The sequence below is a fragment of the Hippopotamus amphibius genome, chromosome 3 (assembly GCF_030028045.1).
Source record: "Hippopotamus amphibius kiboko isolate mHipAmp2 chromosome 3, mHipAmp2.hap2, whole genome shotgun sequence".
Taxonomy (NCBI): Eukaryota; Metazoa; Chordata; class Mammalia; order Artiodactyla; family Hippopotamidae; genus Hippopotamus; species Hippopotamus amphibius.
The window spans coordinates 121,111,432-121,130,357 of NC_080188.1; the positions used below are offsets into that span (position 1 = coordinate 121,111,432).

At 45.3% G+C, this 18,926-nt stretch overlaps 2 protein-coding genes across 2 annotated transcripts; both read left to right on the forward strand.

The window, feature by feature from the left end:
• Window positions 1-1,705: 1,705 nt before the first annotated feature.
• Window positions 1,706-17,676, forward strand: LOC130849370 (pregnancy-associated glycoprotein 2-like). The gene is made up of 9 exons (XM_057728212.1): window positions 1,706-1,767; window positions 2,842-2,992; window positions 5,415-5,532; window positions 5,627-5,745; window positions 6,956-7,149; window positions 8,065-8,181; window positions 15,722-15,863; window positions 15,955-16,047; window positions 17,524-17,676. The coding sequence occupies exons 1-9, from the start codon at window positions 1,715-1,717 to the stop codon at window positions 17,674-17,676; spliced, it is 1,140 nt and encodes a 379-aa protein (XP_057584195.1). The 5' UTR covers window positions 1,706-1,714.
• LOC130849369 (glucose-induced degradation protein 8 homolog) lies at window positions 3,653-4,721 on the forward strand. The gene has a single exon (XM_057728211.1). It carries the CDS (start codon window positions 3,804-3,806, stop codon window positions 4,488-4,490), a length of 687 nt encoding a protein of 228 aa, XP_057584194.1. The 5' UTR covers window positions 3,653-3,803; the 3' UTR covers window positions 4,491-4,721.
• Window positions 17,677-18,926: the final 1,250 nt, after the last annotated feature.

Here is an 18,926-nt window from a genome sequence, read left to right on the forward strand (position 1 = left end):
AAGATGTGGAAAAACTGCCCTATGTAAATGACTTAACTGCCTCTTTACTTCACTCCTTCTCATTAGGGAAGGTGCCCACACCCTTTCTCTTTGGGTGTGCATCTCTGCCTTGCTTCTGTCTTAACTAAACAAATTGTTTCACTGTGTGCTCTTCCACGTTTTACACTGTCTTTAATAATAAAATTTGTACCTGCTTTTACAGTTTGAGCCTCCATTAGAAATGCATTTTTCACTGGGGCAAGAGCCAGGGAATAATACCTTCTAGCCTCTAGCCTTGCTTGTTTGGTTGTTAAGACTCCAGGTTTTCATGCAGGCTACCCAGGTTCAATTCCTGGGCAAGGAATTAAGATCTTGCTTCACCCCACCACTGTCTGCTGCCTCTCTGAGATCAGTACCACAGGCCTCTGTAGGACCAAGACCTAACTCTCAACATTTTCTTACCTTATCACTGTCACTTCATGGTCACCAGCTATACTTGCACACCTCAGATTGGAACTTGAACCCATGTGCCAAGACACAAGTCTAGGCAAAACAATGATTGTGAGTTCAATCCATGCAGCCGGCATTGAACCTAGCCAAAACACAAAGCTGTAAAACTGAGATCACACACTTGGTTTCAAAACTCAAGGATTCTCAGGTTCTTGATATCTCATTGCAGAAAGAATTCAGTGAGAGATAAACTGATAGGTAAGAAGTGCATTTATTTGCACAAAAACACACTCCACAGAGAGACTGTTGGCCAACTCAGAAAGTAAGAAAGGCACCAGGATATGGGGTTGTCAGTTTTTACAGGGGTAGGAACTTTCATAGGCTAATGAGTGGGAGGAGTATTCCAGCTACTTAAGGAAGGGGAGGGGATTTCCAAGAATAGGGCCACAGCCAACTTTTTGATCTTTATGCTTGTATTGGTGAGGCTCAAGGTCTACTGGAAGTCAACTTGTCTGCCATTTTGGATCCATTTTGTTCTACTCAGTTTATGTAAGGTCCTCAGGCTATGTCATTCTTTCAAAGTGTGTGCCCTGTCCCCTTCTCTCCTGTTTCAAAATTGTCCCACTTTTGGCCTCTTCATATGGATTCCTAAACTTTTTGTTTTGCCCCCAGTAGTCTTTGAAGGCCCTCAACTTTCTGGTCCTTCAAGATTCCCAGGCTTATCTTGTACATGTCTTGGCCCAGCCCTGAAGTCAACCATCTCATCAAGAATCTCTGGATCCTCTGGTGGGAAATGGTATTTAGAGGTCACTAGCTAGACCTCAGGATAGACACTCTTATCAAGCTGCCATTGTTTCTGGGTTTCTCAGTGGTCACAGCCAAGAAGTACACATTTTCTTTAAAAAAAAAAAAAGGAATAAAATTCATGAGATCACAAATGTCAAGCGTGGCCCCTAGCATTACATTTATCATGTTACTACCAGTGTCTTATCTTCAGGTTGGAAAGACTCTTCCCACTCTTAGTTAGTCCATGTGGTTCAGTTTGGTTTTACAGCAAAGCCCCAAGGAAAGGGTTACAGGAGAAACCTCTGTATTCTGAGAAGTTTCTATGTGCATGCCCCTAGGACAATAATGGAGGTAAAGATTTTATCAACAGGTTCATATTTCTTAACAGATCATTGATGGCAAAAAGGGGACAATTAGGGCAGGGCAGAGTATACATAAATAGGAGCTCTTGGCCACCACTGTATGCTCTTGTTTGAGGAGTTGCAACAGGGAAAGAAACATGAAGTGGCTTGGTATCCTTGGGCTGGTGGCCCTCACAGAGTGCATAGCTATGTAAGTATGGGGCTGTAAGTGACATCACCTCTTTTTCTGGGATTTTTCTTGTCCTCTTATTCTTCCAACTGTCAGATTTAGAAGGAAATATAATTGTTCCTTGACAGTCTTCAAGTTCAATTCACACTGATTGATGAGTACCTTGCCATAGGCACCGAGGGCCCCAAGGATCTTGGGGTCAGCCTGCAGGGTTGCACAATTCTGGAGGGTTCAGTAACATCATGACCTATGTGAAAATGGCACTCCTTGGAATTGTTCAGTGCACAACAGCTGCAACTGTAAGTGTGGTCCAATGGAAGAACTCTTCTTCTGTATTTGCTTCCAGGTCTTCTCTCTGCTCCCTCTCCATTTGTATGTGAACATGTCTGTGTCATCATCTCTCTCTTTTATGGCTCCATCTCTTTGGCTGTCTCTGTGTATGCAGAAATCTCTGAGTTTTTTTCTACCTCCTTTGAGTCTTCCTTAATTCTCTAGCCTCTTCATTTCCTTGTTTATACCACATCTCCTGGCTTCCTCTTTCATCTCTCGCGTCTGCATGAGCCCTAGAGAAAGATCAGGAAGGCTACTTCTAGGCTGTTTAAACTCTAGCAAGCAGGGTGACCACAGCCAACTTACAAACTCCCGACATTTCAAATTCTTCACCTGTAAAAAAAAGATAATGCCCCCCCTTCTACCTCCTTCCCAGAGCTTCTTTGAAAAAGATACAGTGTGATAGCAATAGCAATGTAATGGCTGTCATTGTTGAGACTTCCTACATACCAGGTACCGTATATACATCATCTCAATTAATACCCACCACATTCTATTTGGGGGATGGGGGTTATTATATTCCACCTTTCTACTGATGGGGAAACTGAGAATTCAAAATATTCATTTGACTTACTCAAGATTACACAACAGAGCTGGTATTCAAACTGAGGTCGTTGCCCTACTCTTTGCATGGCATCCTGATAATAACATGACACATAAAAATGCTGGAAAATACATTACGATGCAAAGACTGACATTCATACAATAACATGCACAGCTGATTGCTGCCCCTTCTTTGTTTCCTTTCCCAATGCTCGATGAAAGAATCCCCTTAATGAAGATCAAGACCTTGCAAGAAACCCTCAGAGAGAAAAACTTACTGACAAATTTCCTGGAGGAGGACACTGACGACACATCCCAGAATGAAACTGATGACCCGAAAATTCCTCGTCACCCCCTGAGGAACCATCACGATGTGAGTGTGTTGGGAGGATGGTGCTCCACAGTGCCCCTTGGTGCTCTGGCCTAGCACTGCACTCATCAGGAGGGGCCAGGCTGGATATAGGGATGGGGTTCCTATAGGAAGCAGAAACATTGATGAACAGGGACCCCATTCCCAGAAGAGAAGGCACTCTCATCCTCAGCACTTGGTCTGTGGTGACTGAGCCCAGCAATGACCAGAGTGCAGGTAAACATTCATTTCTCTGACAAAGATATATCATTAGTGTGAGGGAGATTGTTCTTTCTGAACTAAGTGTGCCACGGAGTTACAGATGAAAGGTGAGTCATGTCTGATGAGGAGATAAAGCCAACTGCACATCACGTTTGAAACCCCAGGCAGAGGAATTTCAGCCTCCACATATCCAAGAACACCAGAAAAATTAACTGAGTTCTATGGCCTGTAACACTATAAAAATCTAACACTCTGATTATTGTTATTGATTTTTAAAAAGGTCTCATACTTCTTCAAGAATGCATAGGCCAGTTGCGGCGGGGACGCGGGGGGAGGCGGCGCGTTCCGAGGCGGCGCCGGTCCCCGCGGCGGGACTGTGGGCGCCGGAGCCGCGTCCGAGGGGAGCGAGCCGCCGAGACCCGAAGTGGCTGTGGCGAGCGCGGGCTCCGGGCCGGCCGCGCCCGCGCCGAGCTCTCCCCGCGCCGGGCGCAGCGGGGCGGCGCTCCAGAGCCGTGCCTTCCGAGCGCCGCCGTGTCGTCGGGAGCCAGCGCTGGGCCCGTGCGGGGCGCGGTGGGCCGCGGCTCGGAGGGGTGCGCCCCGGAAATAAATCAGAATGAGTTATACAGAAAAGCCCGATGAAATCACAAAGGATGAGTGGATGGAAAAGCTCAACAACTTGCATGTCCAGCGAGCAGACATGAACCGTCTCATCATGAACTACCTGGTCACAGAGGGTTTTAAAGAAGCAGCAGAGAAGTTTCGGATGGAATCTGGGATCGAACCGAGTGTTGACCTGGAAACCCTTGACGAGCGAATCAAAATCCGTGAGATGATCCTGAAGGGACAGATCCAGGAGGCCATTGCACTCATCAACAGCCTCCACCCGGAGCTGCTGGACACGAACCGCTATCTCTACTTCCACCTGCAGCAACAGCACCTGATTGAGCTGATCCGCCAGCGGGAGATGGAGGCGGCGCTGGAGTTCGCGCAGACCCAGCTGGCTGAGCAGGGCGAGGAGAGCCGCGAGTGCCTGACCGAGATGGAGCGCACGCTGGCCCTGCTGGCCTTCGACAACCCCGAGGACTCGCCCTTCGGAGACCTGCTCAACATGATGCAGAGGCAGAAGGTGTGGAGTGAAGTGAATCAAGCTGTCCTAGATTATGAAAATCGTGAGTCAACACCCAAGCTGGCAAAGTTACTGAAACTACTCCTTTGGGCTCAGAATGAGCTGGACCAGAAGAAAGTAAAATATCCCAAAATGACAGACCTCAGCAAAGGTGTCATCGAGGAGCCCAAGTAGAGTCTGTGCAGGGTCCCTGTTTCCCTGCCCGGCTGGCAGTGCGCTGTCTGGGACTGAAGATTTTTACAGCAGCAGAGAACTCTTTCCTCCCCCTTTTACTTTTTTTTGACCCAGCATCTTTTGAAAGGGAAAGTGGCCCTTTTAAGCGCTGGAAAACGCGCACTGAAAGACGCCTCTCTTGCGGAAGGCTGGCGAGGACCGTGCCGCAGCCTGACCTCAGTGCTCTGGGCATCTCGGTTCCCGAAGGTGCCGCGTCTTAGGGACGCTGGTCCCCCCGGCGGCCCCCACGTGGAGCGTCCGGGGAACACTGATGACCTTCTTGCCCTGTTGGCGTCTAGGCCGACAGCGCGTCCTCATCGGTTGGCCTCTGTGTAGAAGTATTTCCTGCCCCCTTGGTTTTTGGTTGGTTCTCGTTTCATAGGAAAGACTATATAAATTTGTAAACCCCCCCCCCCCCAAAAAAAAAGAATGCATAGGCCAGCCTGAGTGATAGGCAAAGAATAAATGTGTGTCCAATAAAGGCCAGTTGTGTGGTGTTGATAGGACATTGTCTGAGTTTAGAGGAAGTGGCCTGGGCCGACCTAGGAGGGCCACCTGGAGAAGGAAACACTCAGGCTGGGCCTTGAAGTGTAGACTGGAAAGCTTCTCAAATGAAGCCAATGGGACTTCCCTGGAGGTCACATGGTTAAGACTCTGCACTAATACTGCACTGATGCAAATTCAATCTCTGGTCAGGGAACTAAGCTTGCACATGGAAAATAAAAAATCAAATGAAGGCACTGGTCTGAGCAGAAGCTGTGAAGTAGGGTAGTTGGAAAGTGATTTCAGGAGGCATGGGACACCTGGAGGGAGGCAGCACTCTGGGAATGAAGGGTGACCAGGGCAGCCAGCTCTGCCCTAATCACCCTTCACTGGCCCCCATAGCTGGTCTACTTGGGAAACATCACAATTGGAACACCCCCTCAAGAGCTCAGGGTCATCTTTGACACTGCCTCATCTAACTTGTGGGTGTTCTCCATTTACTGCTCCAGTCCCACCTGCTGTGAGTACCTGTCCCACCCCCCACCATTCTTATACTAACTCTCCCACACACTCATCCTTGACACCTAAGGGACACTCATCTCTTGTGTCTGCAGGTGCAAACAAGCTCTTCAACCCTCACTTGTCAACCACCTTCCAGGACACAAACTACCACGTCAAAATCATATACAGTTCTGGGATGATTGTTGGATCTCTTGGCTATGACACCATTCGGGTAACTGGAAACCATAACCTGAGGCAGGCCTGACCTGGGGAGCTAACACTGCTTAAAAGAAAAAATATACTGGACCAAGTGGGAGGGCCTCTCTTTCCCAACATCCCCTAGTGGCTGGTCCCTGCCCTGCAAAACTAGTCCCTGGGGAGACAGTGCCCCTGCTGACACACAAACTCCCAGAATGGCTAACCCTGAGTAGATTAGGGTGTGTATTTGCAGCTCCTTTGCCCATGAGCAGCTCAAGGTTCATTTTGCTGGGAGCAGAGAGGTGGGGGGAGAGCACCCACTTTTCTATGCTCAGACTTTTCTGGGCACTTTCATGGTGATAAAATGTTTAATCCTCAAACAACCCCACACAGCAGGACTATGATTAACTCCATTATACAGAGGAGGAAACTGAGCTGCAGAGAGCCAGAGCCTTATAAAGGTCAGGCATCTGGTAAGTGGTGGAGCTGGGCTAAGTTTCATGGATGTATGGGGTATTTGGGAGACAATAAACCTGAACTTGGGCTCCTGCAGGCAGCTGAGGTCTTCAGGCATCTCGGCAGAGGAAGCAGGGGACCACAGATGTGGGTGGGGCCTGATAAAAGGACTCTCACTCTAGGGGGCTTTTGAGAGTCCAATAAAATGTATGGTTTGCCTCCACCAAAGTGTCTGAGTACTCTCTCTGTCTCTCTGTGTCTCTGTCTCTCTCTCTCTCTGTCTCTCTCTCTTTAGCACACACATCCCCAAAAGCATGTTTTCCAAGAAGAATTTTAATAAGAACTATGACAACACTATTGTAAAATGAGCTTCTGTGTTCTTGGGCAAGTACAGAATCCACAATGCATTGCAATGAATTGTTTATTTCTGTAATCTTATCATAGTGATGCCAAAGAGAACACTACCCTGCTCTCTAATTATTTTGTCCTCAAGTGGGAACCATTTGGTCCTCTCCTGAGTCTCAGTTTCCCCACCTTTACAGAAGGCATGAGGCCAATTTGAATCACTTCAGATGGTGCATGCAGGAGGAGCAGGTGTTGGTTAAAATCCACAGCCCTGCACAAAAGGAATCGGAATTCCTGTCCCGGCTTGGTCTAACCATCTGAAGTCAACCCAGAGTACAGCCAGGCCTCAGGTCTTCTCTGTGGTGCTAATGGCATCTCCATCGCAGCACAGTCACAGGCCCACATCCCAAACCTTTATGTGGGAACCCTCTCCTCTTGCACAGATCGGGAACTTTGAAAACCAGGGCCAGACATTTGTCCTGATGAAGAAGCAGACTGAGTTGGAAAATATACCCTTTGATGGCATCCTGGGCCTGGGCTACCCCAGCCTTGCCCTTGAAGGGACCACCCCCGTCTTCGACAACTTGAAGACACAAGGCAACATTTCTCAGCCTGTTTTTGCCTTCTACTTGAGCAGGTAAGTGTGAGATAGAATAGCTCTCTGTATAAATCAGCTATAAGATGTTCTCAGTTGCATGAAAAATTATAGACCACGTGATCCAGAAGATTCCTGAGAGACTGTCTATCCCACCATAACTATGGCCCCAAGGCAACATCTGGCCCAGTCACTCGTTTCTATAAATAAAGTTTTATTGGAACACAGCCATTCTCATGGGCTTAAGGGCAGAGGCTTGGTCCACAATGGGGAAGCAAGAAGGAGAACAATGGAAGGTGTCAGGATACAGGTTGAAGGAAAAGGCAACAGGATTTGCTGATGAATTTGATATGGAAGGAAGAAGAGGGGTGGTGGGAATGTTTACTTCCTCAATAACATTTATCCAGGAGCCCAGGACCAGCTACACAATTGACAGGAGCCAGTGAAAAATAAAATTGTGAGACCTCCTGTTCAAAAATTATTAGGAATTTCAAGACAGGGAGAGCAGAGGCATGAGGACCTGCTGAGCGTGGGGCCACATGGATGGCACAGGTCCATGAAGCCAAGCCTGAGTTAGCATGAACCCAGGCCCTTAGTACCCTCTGGACTTGGCTTTTATGCGAAATGTCAGGCTACACAAAGGGGAGGCCAGAACCCTCCAGCATCGTGTACTCCGAAGGTATCTCTGAGCACCCTGGTGACTGGAGGGGACCAGGCTCTCTTCAGAAGGGTGAATGGTCAGATCCCAGCCAGGCTGTCCAGCTTCAAACCTCTTCTGTGCCATTCATTAGTGGATGACTGACCTTGGTCAGGTAATCAATCCCTCTATGCTTCAATATCCACATCTGTAAAATGCGGGCTATACTAGTGCCTCTGATGGATGGATAAGCACAGCCCTCAGACAGTGAGTGGCATTATTCTCTGACAAGGAGCCCTCCCTCTTCCTCCTCTCCTCAGCCGGAAGGAGAATGGCAGCGTGGTGATGTTTGGTGGGGTGGACCACAGCTACCACAAAGGAAGGCTCAAGTGGATCCCAGTGTCCCAAACCAAGTACTGGCAGATAACCATGAACCGGTAAGCCTCTCCCTCTGAGGGCCACCCCAAGTTACACTCCCACGTGCACATGGACACATGCAGACACACACAGATACACACAGAGACACAGTCAAACACACAGACACATAGGCTCCAACCACAAAGACACACATATAGCTCTCTGCTGGAAGCATGCCAGCATTTTTCTCTGTGTTCTGAGGGAATCTGGATGGGCTTCTGGTGGTAAACCCGTTACTGGGTTTTCCTGGAGATTTTTGACTTTAAGACTTGACAGTGCTGAGCCACTATCAATTCATCAGTTACAGTTCCCGACTACCTGCCCTGCACTTGATTCTCAAAGGACAAGCAACCCCAAAAGTTTGGACAACCATGAGGAAACAAAGAAACACCATGCAGGCAAAGGAGCAGGAAAAAAAACCCACAAGACCAAATAAATGAGGAGGAAATAGGAAAAATGCTGAAAAAGAATTTAGAGTAATGATAGTAAAAACGATACAAAATCTCGATAACAAAATAGAGAAAGAACAAGAAACAGTTCATAAGAACTCAGAAAAACAAACAGCAATGGATAACAAAGTAACTGAAATTAAAAATACTCTAGATGCTATAACCAGCAGAATGACTGAGGCAGAAGAATGAATAAGTGAGTTGGAAGATAGAATGGGGGAAATAAACACCACAGAGCAGGAAAAAGAAAAAAGAATAAAAAGAATAGAAGACAGTCTCAGAGACCACAGTGATAACATTAAGCGCACCAACATTCGAATTATAGGCATCCCAGAAGAAGAAGAAAACAAGAAAGGGTCTGAGAAAATATTTGAAGAGGTTATAGTGGAAAACTTCCCAACATGGCAAAGGAAATAATTAACCAAGTCCAAGAAGCACAGAGAGTCCCATACAGAATAAACCCAAGGAGAAATACACCAAGACACATATTAATCAAACTAATGACAATTAAACACAAAGAAAAAATATTAAAAGCAGCAAGAGAAAAGCAACAAACAACATATAAGGGAAAACCCATAAGGATAACAGCTGACCTTTCTACAGAAACTCTGCAGGCCAGAAGGGAATGGCAGGATATCCTGAAAGTCCTGAAAGAGAGAAACCTATAGTCAAGAATACTCTACCCAGCAAGAATCTCATTCAGATTTGATGGAGAAATCAAAAGCTTTACAGACAAGCAAAAGTTAAGAGAATTCAGCACCACCAAACCAGCCTTACAACAAGAGCTAAAGGAACTTCTCTAAGGAGGAAACACAAGAAAAGGAAAACACCTACAAATACAAACCCAAAACAATTCAGAAAATGGGAATTAGAACACACATGTCAATAATCACTTTAAATGTAAATGGATTAAATGCTCCAACCAAAAGACACAGACTGGCTGAATGGATACAAAAACAAGACCCTTCTATACGCTGCCTACAAGAAACCCACTTCAGACCAAGGGATACATATAGACTGAAAGGAAAGGGATGGAAAGAGATATTCCATGCAAATGGAAGTCAAAAGAAAGCTGGAGTAGCAATACTCATGTCAGACAAATTAGACTTGAAAGTATAGACTATTACAAGAGACAAGGAAGAACACTACATAATGATCAAGGGATCCATTCAAGAAGAACATATCACAATGGTAAATAGCTATGCCACCAACATAGGAGCACCTCAACACATAAGGCAAATGCTAACAGCTATAAAAGGGGACATCGACAGGAACACAATAATAGAGGGAGACTTGAACACCCCACTTACATCAATGAACAGATCATCCAAACAGAAAATAAATAAAGACTCACAAGCTTTAAATGACACATTAGACCATCTCGACTTCATTGATATTTATAGGACATTCCATCCAAAAATGACAGACTACACTTTCTTCTCGAGTGGACACAGAACATTTTCCAAGACAGATCACATCTTGGGTCACAAATCAGACCTCAGCAAATTCAAGAAAATTGAAATCATATCAAGCATCTTCTCAGACCACAATGCCATGAGACTAGATATCAATTACAGGAAAAAAACTGCAAAAAATACAAACACATGGAGGCTAAACAATTCACTCTTAAACAATCAAGAAATCACTAAAGAAATCAAAGAGGAAATCAAAAAATATCTAGAAACAAACAACAATGAAAACACAACAACCCAAAACCTATGGGACACAGCAAAAGCAGTTCTAAGAGGGAAGTTTATAGCAATACAGTCCTACCTTAAGAAACAAGAAAATTATCGAATACACAACCTAACCTTACACCTCAAACAACTAGAGAAAGAAGAACAAAGAAACCCCAAGGTGAGCATAAGGAAAGAAATCATAAAGATCAGAGCAGAAAGAAATGAAAAAGAAAGGAAGGAAACCATAGCAAAAATTAATAAATCTAAAAGCTGGTTCTTTGAGAAGATTAACAAAATTGATAAACCATTAGCCAGACTCCTCAAGAAAAAAAGGGAGAAGATGCAAATCAACAGAATTAGAAATGAAAAAGGAGAAGTCACAACGGACACCTCAGAAATACAAAAGATCATGAGAGACTACTACAAGCAACTATATGCCAATAAATTGGATAACCTGGAAGAAAGGGATAAATTCTTAGAAAAATACAATCTTCCAAGACTGAATCAGGAAGAAATAGAAACCATGAACAGACCAATCACAAGTACAGAAATTGAGGCAGTGATTAAAAATCTCCCAGCACACAAAAGGCCAGGACCAGATGGGTTCACGGGCAAATTCTATCAAACATTTAGAGAAGAGCTAACACCCATCCTTCTCAAACTCTTCCAAAATACCGCAGAAGGCGGAGCACTCCCAAACTCATTCTACGAGGCTACCATCACCCTGATACCAAAACCAGGCAAAGATGTCACAAAAAAAGAAAACTACAGACCAATATCACTGATGAATATACATGCAAAAATCCTCAACAAAATACTAGCTAACAGACTGCAACAGCACATTAAAAAAATCATACACCATGATCAAGTGGGGTTTATCCCTGGGATGCAAGGATTCTTCAACATATGCAAATCAATCAACGTGATACATCATATCAACAAATTGAAGGATAAAAACCATATGATCATCTCAATAGATGCAGAAAAAGCTTTTGACAAAGTTCAACAACCATTTATGATAAAAGCTCTCCAGAAAATGGGCATAGAAGGAAATTACCTCAACATAATAAAAACCACATATGAGAAACCAAAAGCCAACATCGTTCTCAATGGGGAAAAACAGGAAGCATTCCCTCTAAGAACAGGAACAAGACAAGGGTGTCCACTCTCACCATTATTATTCAACATAGTTTTGGAAGTTTTAGCCACAGCAATCAGAGAAGAAAAAGAAATAAAAGGAATGCAAATTGGAAAAGAAGAAGTAAAATTGTCACTTTTTGCAGATGACATGATATTATATATAGAAAACCCTAAAGACTTTACCAGAAAACTGCTAGCACTAATTGATGAGTTTAGTAAAGTAGCAGGATACAAAATTAATGCACAGAAATCTCTTGCATTCCTATACACTAACAACGGAAGAGCAGAAAGAGAAATTAAGGAAACTCTCCCATTCACCATTGCAACAAAAAGAATAACATACCTAGGAATAAACCTGCCTAAGGAGGCAAAAGATCTGTATGCAGAAAACTTTAAGACATTGATGAAAGAAATCAAAGAAGGCACAAACAGGTGGAGGGACATACCATGTTCCTGGATTGGAAGAATCAGCATCGTGAAAATGTCTGTACTACCCAAAGCAATTTACAGATTCAATGCAATCCCGATCAAATTACCAATGGCATTTTTCACAGAACTAGAGCAAGAAATCTTACAATTTGTATGGAAACGCAAAAGACCCCGAATAGCCAAAGCAATCTTGAGAAGGAAAAATGGAGTTGGTGGAATCAGGCTTCCTGACTTCAAACGATACTACAAGGCCATAGTGATCAAGACAGTATGGTACTGGCACAAAAATAGAAAGGAAGATCAATGGAATAGAATAGAGAACTCAGAAGAAAGCCCAAACACATAAGGGCACCTTATCTTTGACAAAGGAGGCACAAGTATACAATGGAAAAAAGACAGCCTCTTCAATAAGTGGTGCTGGGAACATTGGACAGCAACATGTAAAAGAATGAAATTAGAACACTTCCTAACACCATACACAAAAAGAAGCTCAAAATGGATTAAAGACCTACATGTAAGGCCAGACGCTATAAAACTCCTAGAGGAAAACATAGGCAGAACACTCTATGACAATCATCAAAGCAAGATCCTTTTTGACCCACCTCCTAGAATCATGGAAATAAAATCAAGAATAAACAAATGGGACCTCATGAAACTTAAAAGCTTTTGCACAGTGAAAGAAACCATAAACAAGACTAAAAGGCAACCCTCAGAGTGGGAAAAAATAATTGCCTATGAAACAACGGACAAAGGATTAACCTCCAAAATATAGAAGCAGCTCATGCAGCTTCATACCAAAAAAGCAAATAACCCAATCCACAAATGGGCAGAAGACCTAAATAGACATTTCTCCAAAGAAGACATGCAGATGGCCAACAAACACATGAAAAGATGCTCAACATCACTCATCATCAGAGAAATGCAAGTCAAAGCCACAATGAGGTATCACCTCACACCAGTCAGAATGGCCATCATCACAAAATCTGGAAACCACAAATGTTGGAGAGGGTGTGGAGAAAAGGGAAGTCTCCTGCACTGTTGGTGGGAATGTAAGTTGGTACAGCCACTATGGAAAACACTTTGGAGGTTCCTTAAAAAACTACAAATAGAACTACCATATGATCCAGTAATCCCACTCCTGGGCATATACCCAAAGAAAACCATAATCCCAAAAGAAACTTGTACCATAATGTTTATTGCAGCACTATTTACAATAGCCAGGACATGGAAGCAACCTAAATGCCCATCAACAAATGAATGGATACAGAAGATGTGGCATATATATATACAATGCAATATTACTCAGCTATAAAAAGGGATGAGATGGAGCTATATGTAATGAGGTGGATAGAACTACAATCTGTCATACAGAGTGAAGTAAGTCAGAAAGAGGAAGATAGATACTGTATGCTAACTCACATATACAGAATCTAAAAATGGTACTGATGAACTCAGTGACAAGAACAAGGATGCAGATACAGAGAATGGACTGCAGAACTCGAGGTATGGGAGGGGGCGGGGGGTGAAGGGGAAACTGAGACGAAGCGAGAGAGTAGCACAGACATATATATACTACCAACTGTAAAATAGTCAGTGGGAAGTTGTTGAATAACAAAGGGAGTCCAACTCGAGGATGGAAGATGCCTTAGAGGACTGGGGCGGGGAGGGTGGGGGGGACTCAAGTGGGGGGAGTCAAGGAAGGGAGGGCATACGGGGATATGTGTATAAAAACAGATGATTGAACCTGGTGTACCCCCCAAAAAATAAAAATAAATAAATAAATAAATAAATAAATAAATAAATGCAGATGATTGAACCTGGTGTACCCCCCCCCAAAAATAATTAAAAATAAATAAATAAATAAATAAATAAATAAATAAAATAAACAAAAAAGGGGATGAGATGGAGTTATATGTAATGAGGTGGATAGAACTACAGTCTGTCATACAGAGTGAAGTAAGTCAGAAAGAGAAAGACAAATATTGTATGCTAACTCACATATACGGAATCTAAAGTGGTACTGATGAACTCAGTGACAAGAACAAGGACACAGGTGCAGAGAATGGACTGGAGAACTCGAGGTTTGGGAGGGGGCGGGGGGTGAAGGGGAAGCTGAGATTGAGCGAGAGAGTAGCACAGACATATATATACTACCAACTGTAAAACAGATAGCCAGTGGGAAGTTGTTGTATAACAAAGGGAGTCCAACTCGAGGATGGAAGATGCCTTAGAGGATTGGGGCGGGGAGGGTGGGGGGAACTCGAGGGGTGGGAGTCAAAGAAGAGAGGGAATACAGGGATATGTGTATAAAAACAGTTGATTGAACTTGGTGTACCCCCAAAAAAATAATAAATAAAAAAAAAATTTTTAATTAAAAAAATAAAAAAAAAAAGACACATATAAACAAACACAGTGGCACACAGATAAACATGCACAGGAACACAGACACACACACAAACACACAGAGACACACATAGACACAGACAGAGAAACACAGGCATGCACACACAGATACACATACAGACACACACACAAACAGACACACAAACACATGACCCACAGGCTCATAAATGCCCCAGGTCTCCCACTCAGGGCCCTGACCAGCATCCTGAACAGGGTCCAGAGAGGTGTGTGCAGCCCAGAGAGGCCTGTGCTTTGAGGCATGTGGCATGGTTTGAGGACCCTAAACTGCAATGAAAAGAGGATCAGGGAGAAATTCACCAGTATTAACAGGGTTATCATCAGATGACCAACTCTCCAGGGCTACCGGGACTGAAGGAGTTTGTATTACACAAAACTGCTAGTGTGAAAACAGGGAAAGTCCTGGACAAACTGGGAAAACTGGTCTCCTGATGGAGAATCTTACGAGCAATGGAGAGAAGTTGGCTATATTCTTGAGACCTGAAGGCAACTCACACAAAGAGACACTTGCCCTACCCATTGCCACCCACCCCTACATCCTGGGCACATAGTAGGGCAGGGGCTGTGACAGAAAGTACCAGGAAGCTGGGATTGAGGAGTGGCCTGAGAACAAGGGGGAATGACTCATGGGATTCTGTGTGATACCCTCAGACAAATGCTTCCGGGTCCTTTGGAGGCCCCCCGGGGCTAGCTCAGGCATCCTCTGGCCGGTTCTCTCAGTGACTGAACCAAGTGAGGGGGCTGTGCTGGGAAACACCCTCTCCCAGGGCAGCCTGTTATTCCCTTCTTAACACTCTGAGCATCTGCTTTCCTAGAGAGCCGCCATCTTCACTGTGTGGGTGACTCATTAGTGGTCAGACAACAGACACAGGTTTCTGGTTATTCCTCACGCATTGTTTCACTCACTCCATGCATTCATTCATTCATTCATTCATTCACTCAACAAACATACATTGTGCATCCACTGTGTGCTGGACACTTGAGGGAGGCACTGAGGATACAACTTGTCCTTACATTTAGTGAGGCAGACCTACATGAAATGAGGCACACACATAATGAGTTGCCACTTTTGGTACTTGCTACAAATGAGGAAGAGTCTAGACAGAGTGACCAAAAGAAACCAGATCTAGTGTGGGGAAAGACTTCCCTGGAAAAGGGACATTTAATCTGGAACATGGAAGAGGAGGAGAAACTAGCTAGACAAAGGGGATGGGAGTTTTCTAGGAAGGGCCACCAGCACATGCCAAGGCTTTGAGGCGCAAGAGAGCCTGGTGCATTCAAGAATAGAAAGGAAGTCAAAGAAGCCTACATGCCCAGAGCAAAGGAATACAGAGTCAGGGCAGGAGCTGAAGGGCTGTTCTGGAGACAGTCAGGAAGGGGGGCAGTCGTGGGAGGAGACTTCAGAGTGATCCTTATGTGCGCTTTGTCCCACTGTCTCTCAGCATCACTATGAAGGAGATGGTTGTTGGTTGTTTCAATGGCTGCCAGGCCATTCTGGATACTGGGACCTCAATGCTGGTTGGCCCAACTAGACTGATCACCACCATCCAGAAGCTCATCAATGCCACACCATTTGGTGAGGAGGTGAAGGGACATGCCACAGGGTCACTCTGGGTTTTTCCACACACCAGAGATCTGCTGAGCCAACCTCTCTCTCTTTCCCTAACTGTATGAGGTTCCATGTAGCTCCATCAGTCAACTGCCTACTATCTTCTTCACCATCGATGGCAAGCACTACCCAGTGCCCACTCAAGCCTACATCTGGAAGGTGAGAGGCCATCCTTGGGGGCTGGCTTTCAAAGCTGGGACTCACAGGATAACTTGGACTGCTGCTGGGAGCAAGGGACCCTCTGCAGGTGAAGTCACACCCCTGCTGATGCTGCTGAGCCCCTGAGGTTGAGCCAGTGCCCCCCACAAAACCAAGCTTTTGAGAGGAGTGGGCAGTCTGGGACATCCATCATCCTGGAATAAATGGAGACACCACCCTGTGCCAGCATGGTGTGAGGCACAAGGAGAGGGGAACACTAAAGGTCTCTGCCCTCAAAGAGCTTCAGGTCCACCAGAGCCCTCAGATGGATGAACAGGGAAATTCAGCTCTAGTAATCCCTGACATAGGCCAAGTGACAAGTGGGGCTGGCTAGGGACAGTCTCAGTGTGTTGTCCCACTATCATGATTATCATTCTCCCTTCCCATCTTGAAAGTGTCCTGGTTGGATGATCAATTATATGGTTCCCTTATTCCTCAGCTGGAACTTCACCTTGCTAAGCTCCAGTTCTGCCTCTGTGAGCTGGGCTGCCAGACCCTTCTGTGAGGTGGTTGGATGCTCATGTGAGTATTGGGTGCACAGTGACTGCACAGCCCAGACACAATATCAGCTCCCTATGGGAGTTTAGAGGAGGCTGATGGGCTCAAAGAAGGCTTTGAGGAAGACAGGGAATTTCAGTAATTCAAAACTGCCAGCATCATGGAGGCATGAGGAGGTATGCTTGCATTGAGACATATCTACACTGCACTACATGCAAATAGCACCCCAGAGGCTGTGCCAAGTGGTGCCAGGTCCAGATTAGGGGTAATGAGAATACAGACACAGGGAGCACCAGGGTAAGTCACCCAACTCAGCCTAGAGTGGCCGGGGAGGGTGAGTGTGGGTCCAGGATGTCTTCCTACAGGGGCTGAACACAGTCTTAAAGAAGAGTTTGTGGGGAAGAAGGAGAAGAAAAGGCATTCTCTTCAGGGAAAATAGCAAGCATGGGTCAGAAGGAAAGAATAGGGGAACGAGAAGCTACGCTTGTACATTTTTTTTATTGTATTGAAGTATATTTGATTTGCAATGCTGAGTTACTTTCTGCTGTACAGTGAAATGACTCAGATATATATCTGAGTCATATATATATATACATTTTTTTTCCTATTCTTTTCCATTATGGTTTGTCAATGGATATTTAATATAGTTCCCTGTGCTATACAGGAGGACTTTGTTGTTTATCCATCCTCTATATAGTAGCTTGCATTTGCTAATCCCAAACTCCAGTCCTTCCCTCCCCCACCTGCCCCCTTCAAGGCAACCACATGTCTTGGTCATTCTTGTTCTTGGAAGGGGACCCCCCTTCCTGAGCTGCTAAGACAGCCACGTGGCTCTTACTAAAGAAGGGACATAAAACCAGGAAGTTGCCAACTCTGGATACTGAGGAGGATGGCAGGTAAGGCCTAAGGCTGACTGGGGTGTATTTATGTCTCCCCCAGAGTCCTCAGGGCCACTGCCTCAGTGGCTTTCAAGGTGGCAGAGAGCACTCGAAGCAGCCAGAGGCCTGGGTCCTGGGTAATGTCTCCCTGAGACTGTATTTCCTGGTTTATGATCTGGGAAACAACAGGATTGGCTTGGCTCCTGCAGTGTAAATTCTGGGGCTGCTTCAGGAATCAATCAGGCACACTCCAAACACACACTCACTCACATGGAGGACAATCCCACACAAGGATGGTGGTGGACTGTGTTTTGTGCTCTGAAAAGCCCTATTCTCAATAAGAATAAAGGATTCCATTCCCAATGGTGCTAATACAAGTGGGTGCTTCTCTTTGGGTCAAGGAAATGCTTCATAATCCTGCAGGATCTAGAACTTCAAGTGAACCAGTAGTGAGAGGGCCCCAACTCCAACTGGCTTCAAGGAAATAGGAGACTTATTGGAAGGATACTGGGGATCTGGGACAGAGAAACCAGAGCAGATCCAAACATTTCACTCACTGGACCCAATAAATCAAAAGCCATCAGCTCACTCTTTCTCTCCCTTGCTCTTTCCCTTCTCTCACCTTTGATTCTCTTAGCCTCAGCTTTCTTCCCTCAGGCTTCTACATTTATATCCCCAAGGGGTCTAATCCATAAGGAAAGAAGCTCAGAAAACATCAGGGTACCACAGAGGGCTCTGAATGATCCATCTCAGATCATGTGTTCAGCCCTAGACAAACCATCCTGACTGGGGGCATGGAGTATTGTCATTGGTTTTACTTGATTACTTGTCCCTGCCAACATGATTGACAGTTTCCTTCAGCATCACAAGACTGGAACTAGGGAGAGACAGCCCCAAAGGAAGGGGAAGGAGAATGTGTTACACCATGGAAGACATGATGATGGCACTACCAACTCCATCACCTCCTCACTCACAGGGATAATAAGGGGTAATAAAAATAGATTCTGTTCTTCCTATCTCAGAGGATCTTTGGCAGTGGCCTTCTCCTCCAGGGGATTATGGGTGAGGCCCTTCAACCTGAGATGATTCCCCTTGTCCCCACACCCCAGTGACCATCTCTTTGCTACCCACACCTGCAGTGTCCTTTCCAGTCCCACTTCCCAAGTGATAGACCAGTGAATCCCTGAGCAAGTCCCACCCTGCCAGGGCCCATGATGTCCCTTCCCTTGGCCTCCAATGCTGTTGGGGAGGATATCACTCATGTAAAGGGGGACCCAGGGTGCACAAAGTCTTCAGCCTCTCTGAGGTTCCTCTAGGAGCAGACCTACAAACCATTTGGTTTAAGCTGCCATCGTTTGGCACATTTGGAGTGGAAGCATCACTTCTTCCCAGGAATCCAGGAGCCTAGGCTGGGGATAGGAAGGGTCAGAGGTGGAGGGAGACCCATATGAAAGAAGGAGCAGG

Bases quoted from the DNA above. Each gene is read 5' to 3' on its own strand.
- LOC130849370 (XM_057728212.1), top strand. From the start codon at position 1,715: ATGAAGTGGCTTGGTATCCTTGGGCTGGTGGCCCTCACAGAGTGCATA. The intron at 5,533-5,626 runs GTGAGTACCTGT...TTGTGTCTGCAG, and splicing joins CTGCTCCAGTCCCACCTGCT to GTGCAAACAAGCTCTTCAAC. The intron at 7,150-8,064 runs GTAAGTGTGAGA...TCCTCTCCTCAG, and splicing joins TTTGCCTTCTACTTGAGCAG to CCGGAAGGAGAATGGCAGCG.
- LOC130849369 (XM_057728211.1), top strand. From the start codon at position 3,804: ATGAGTTATACAGAAAAGCCCGATGAAATCACAAAGGATGAGTGGATG.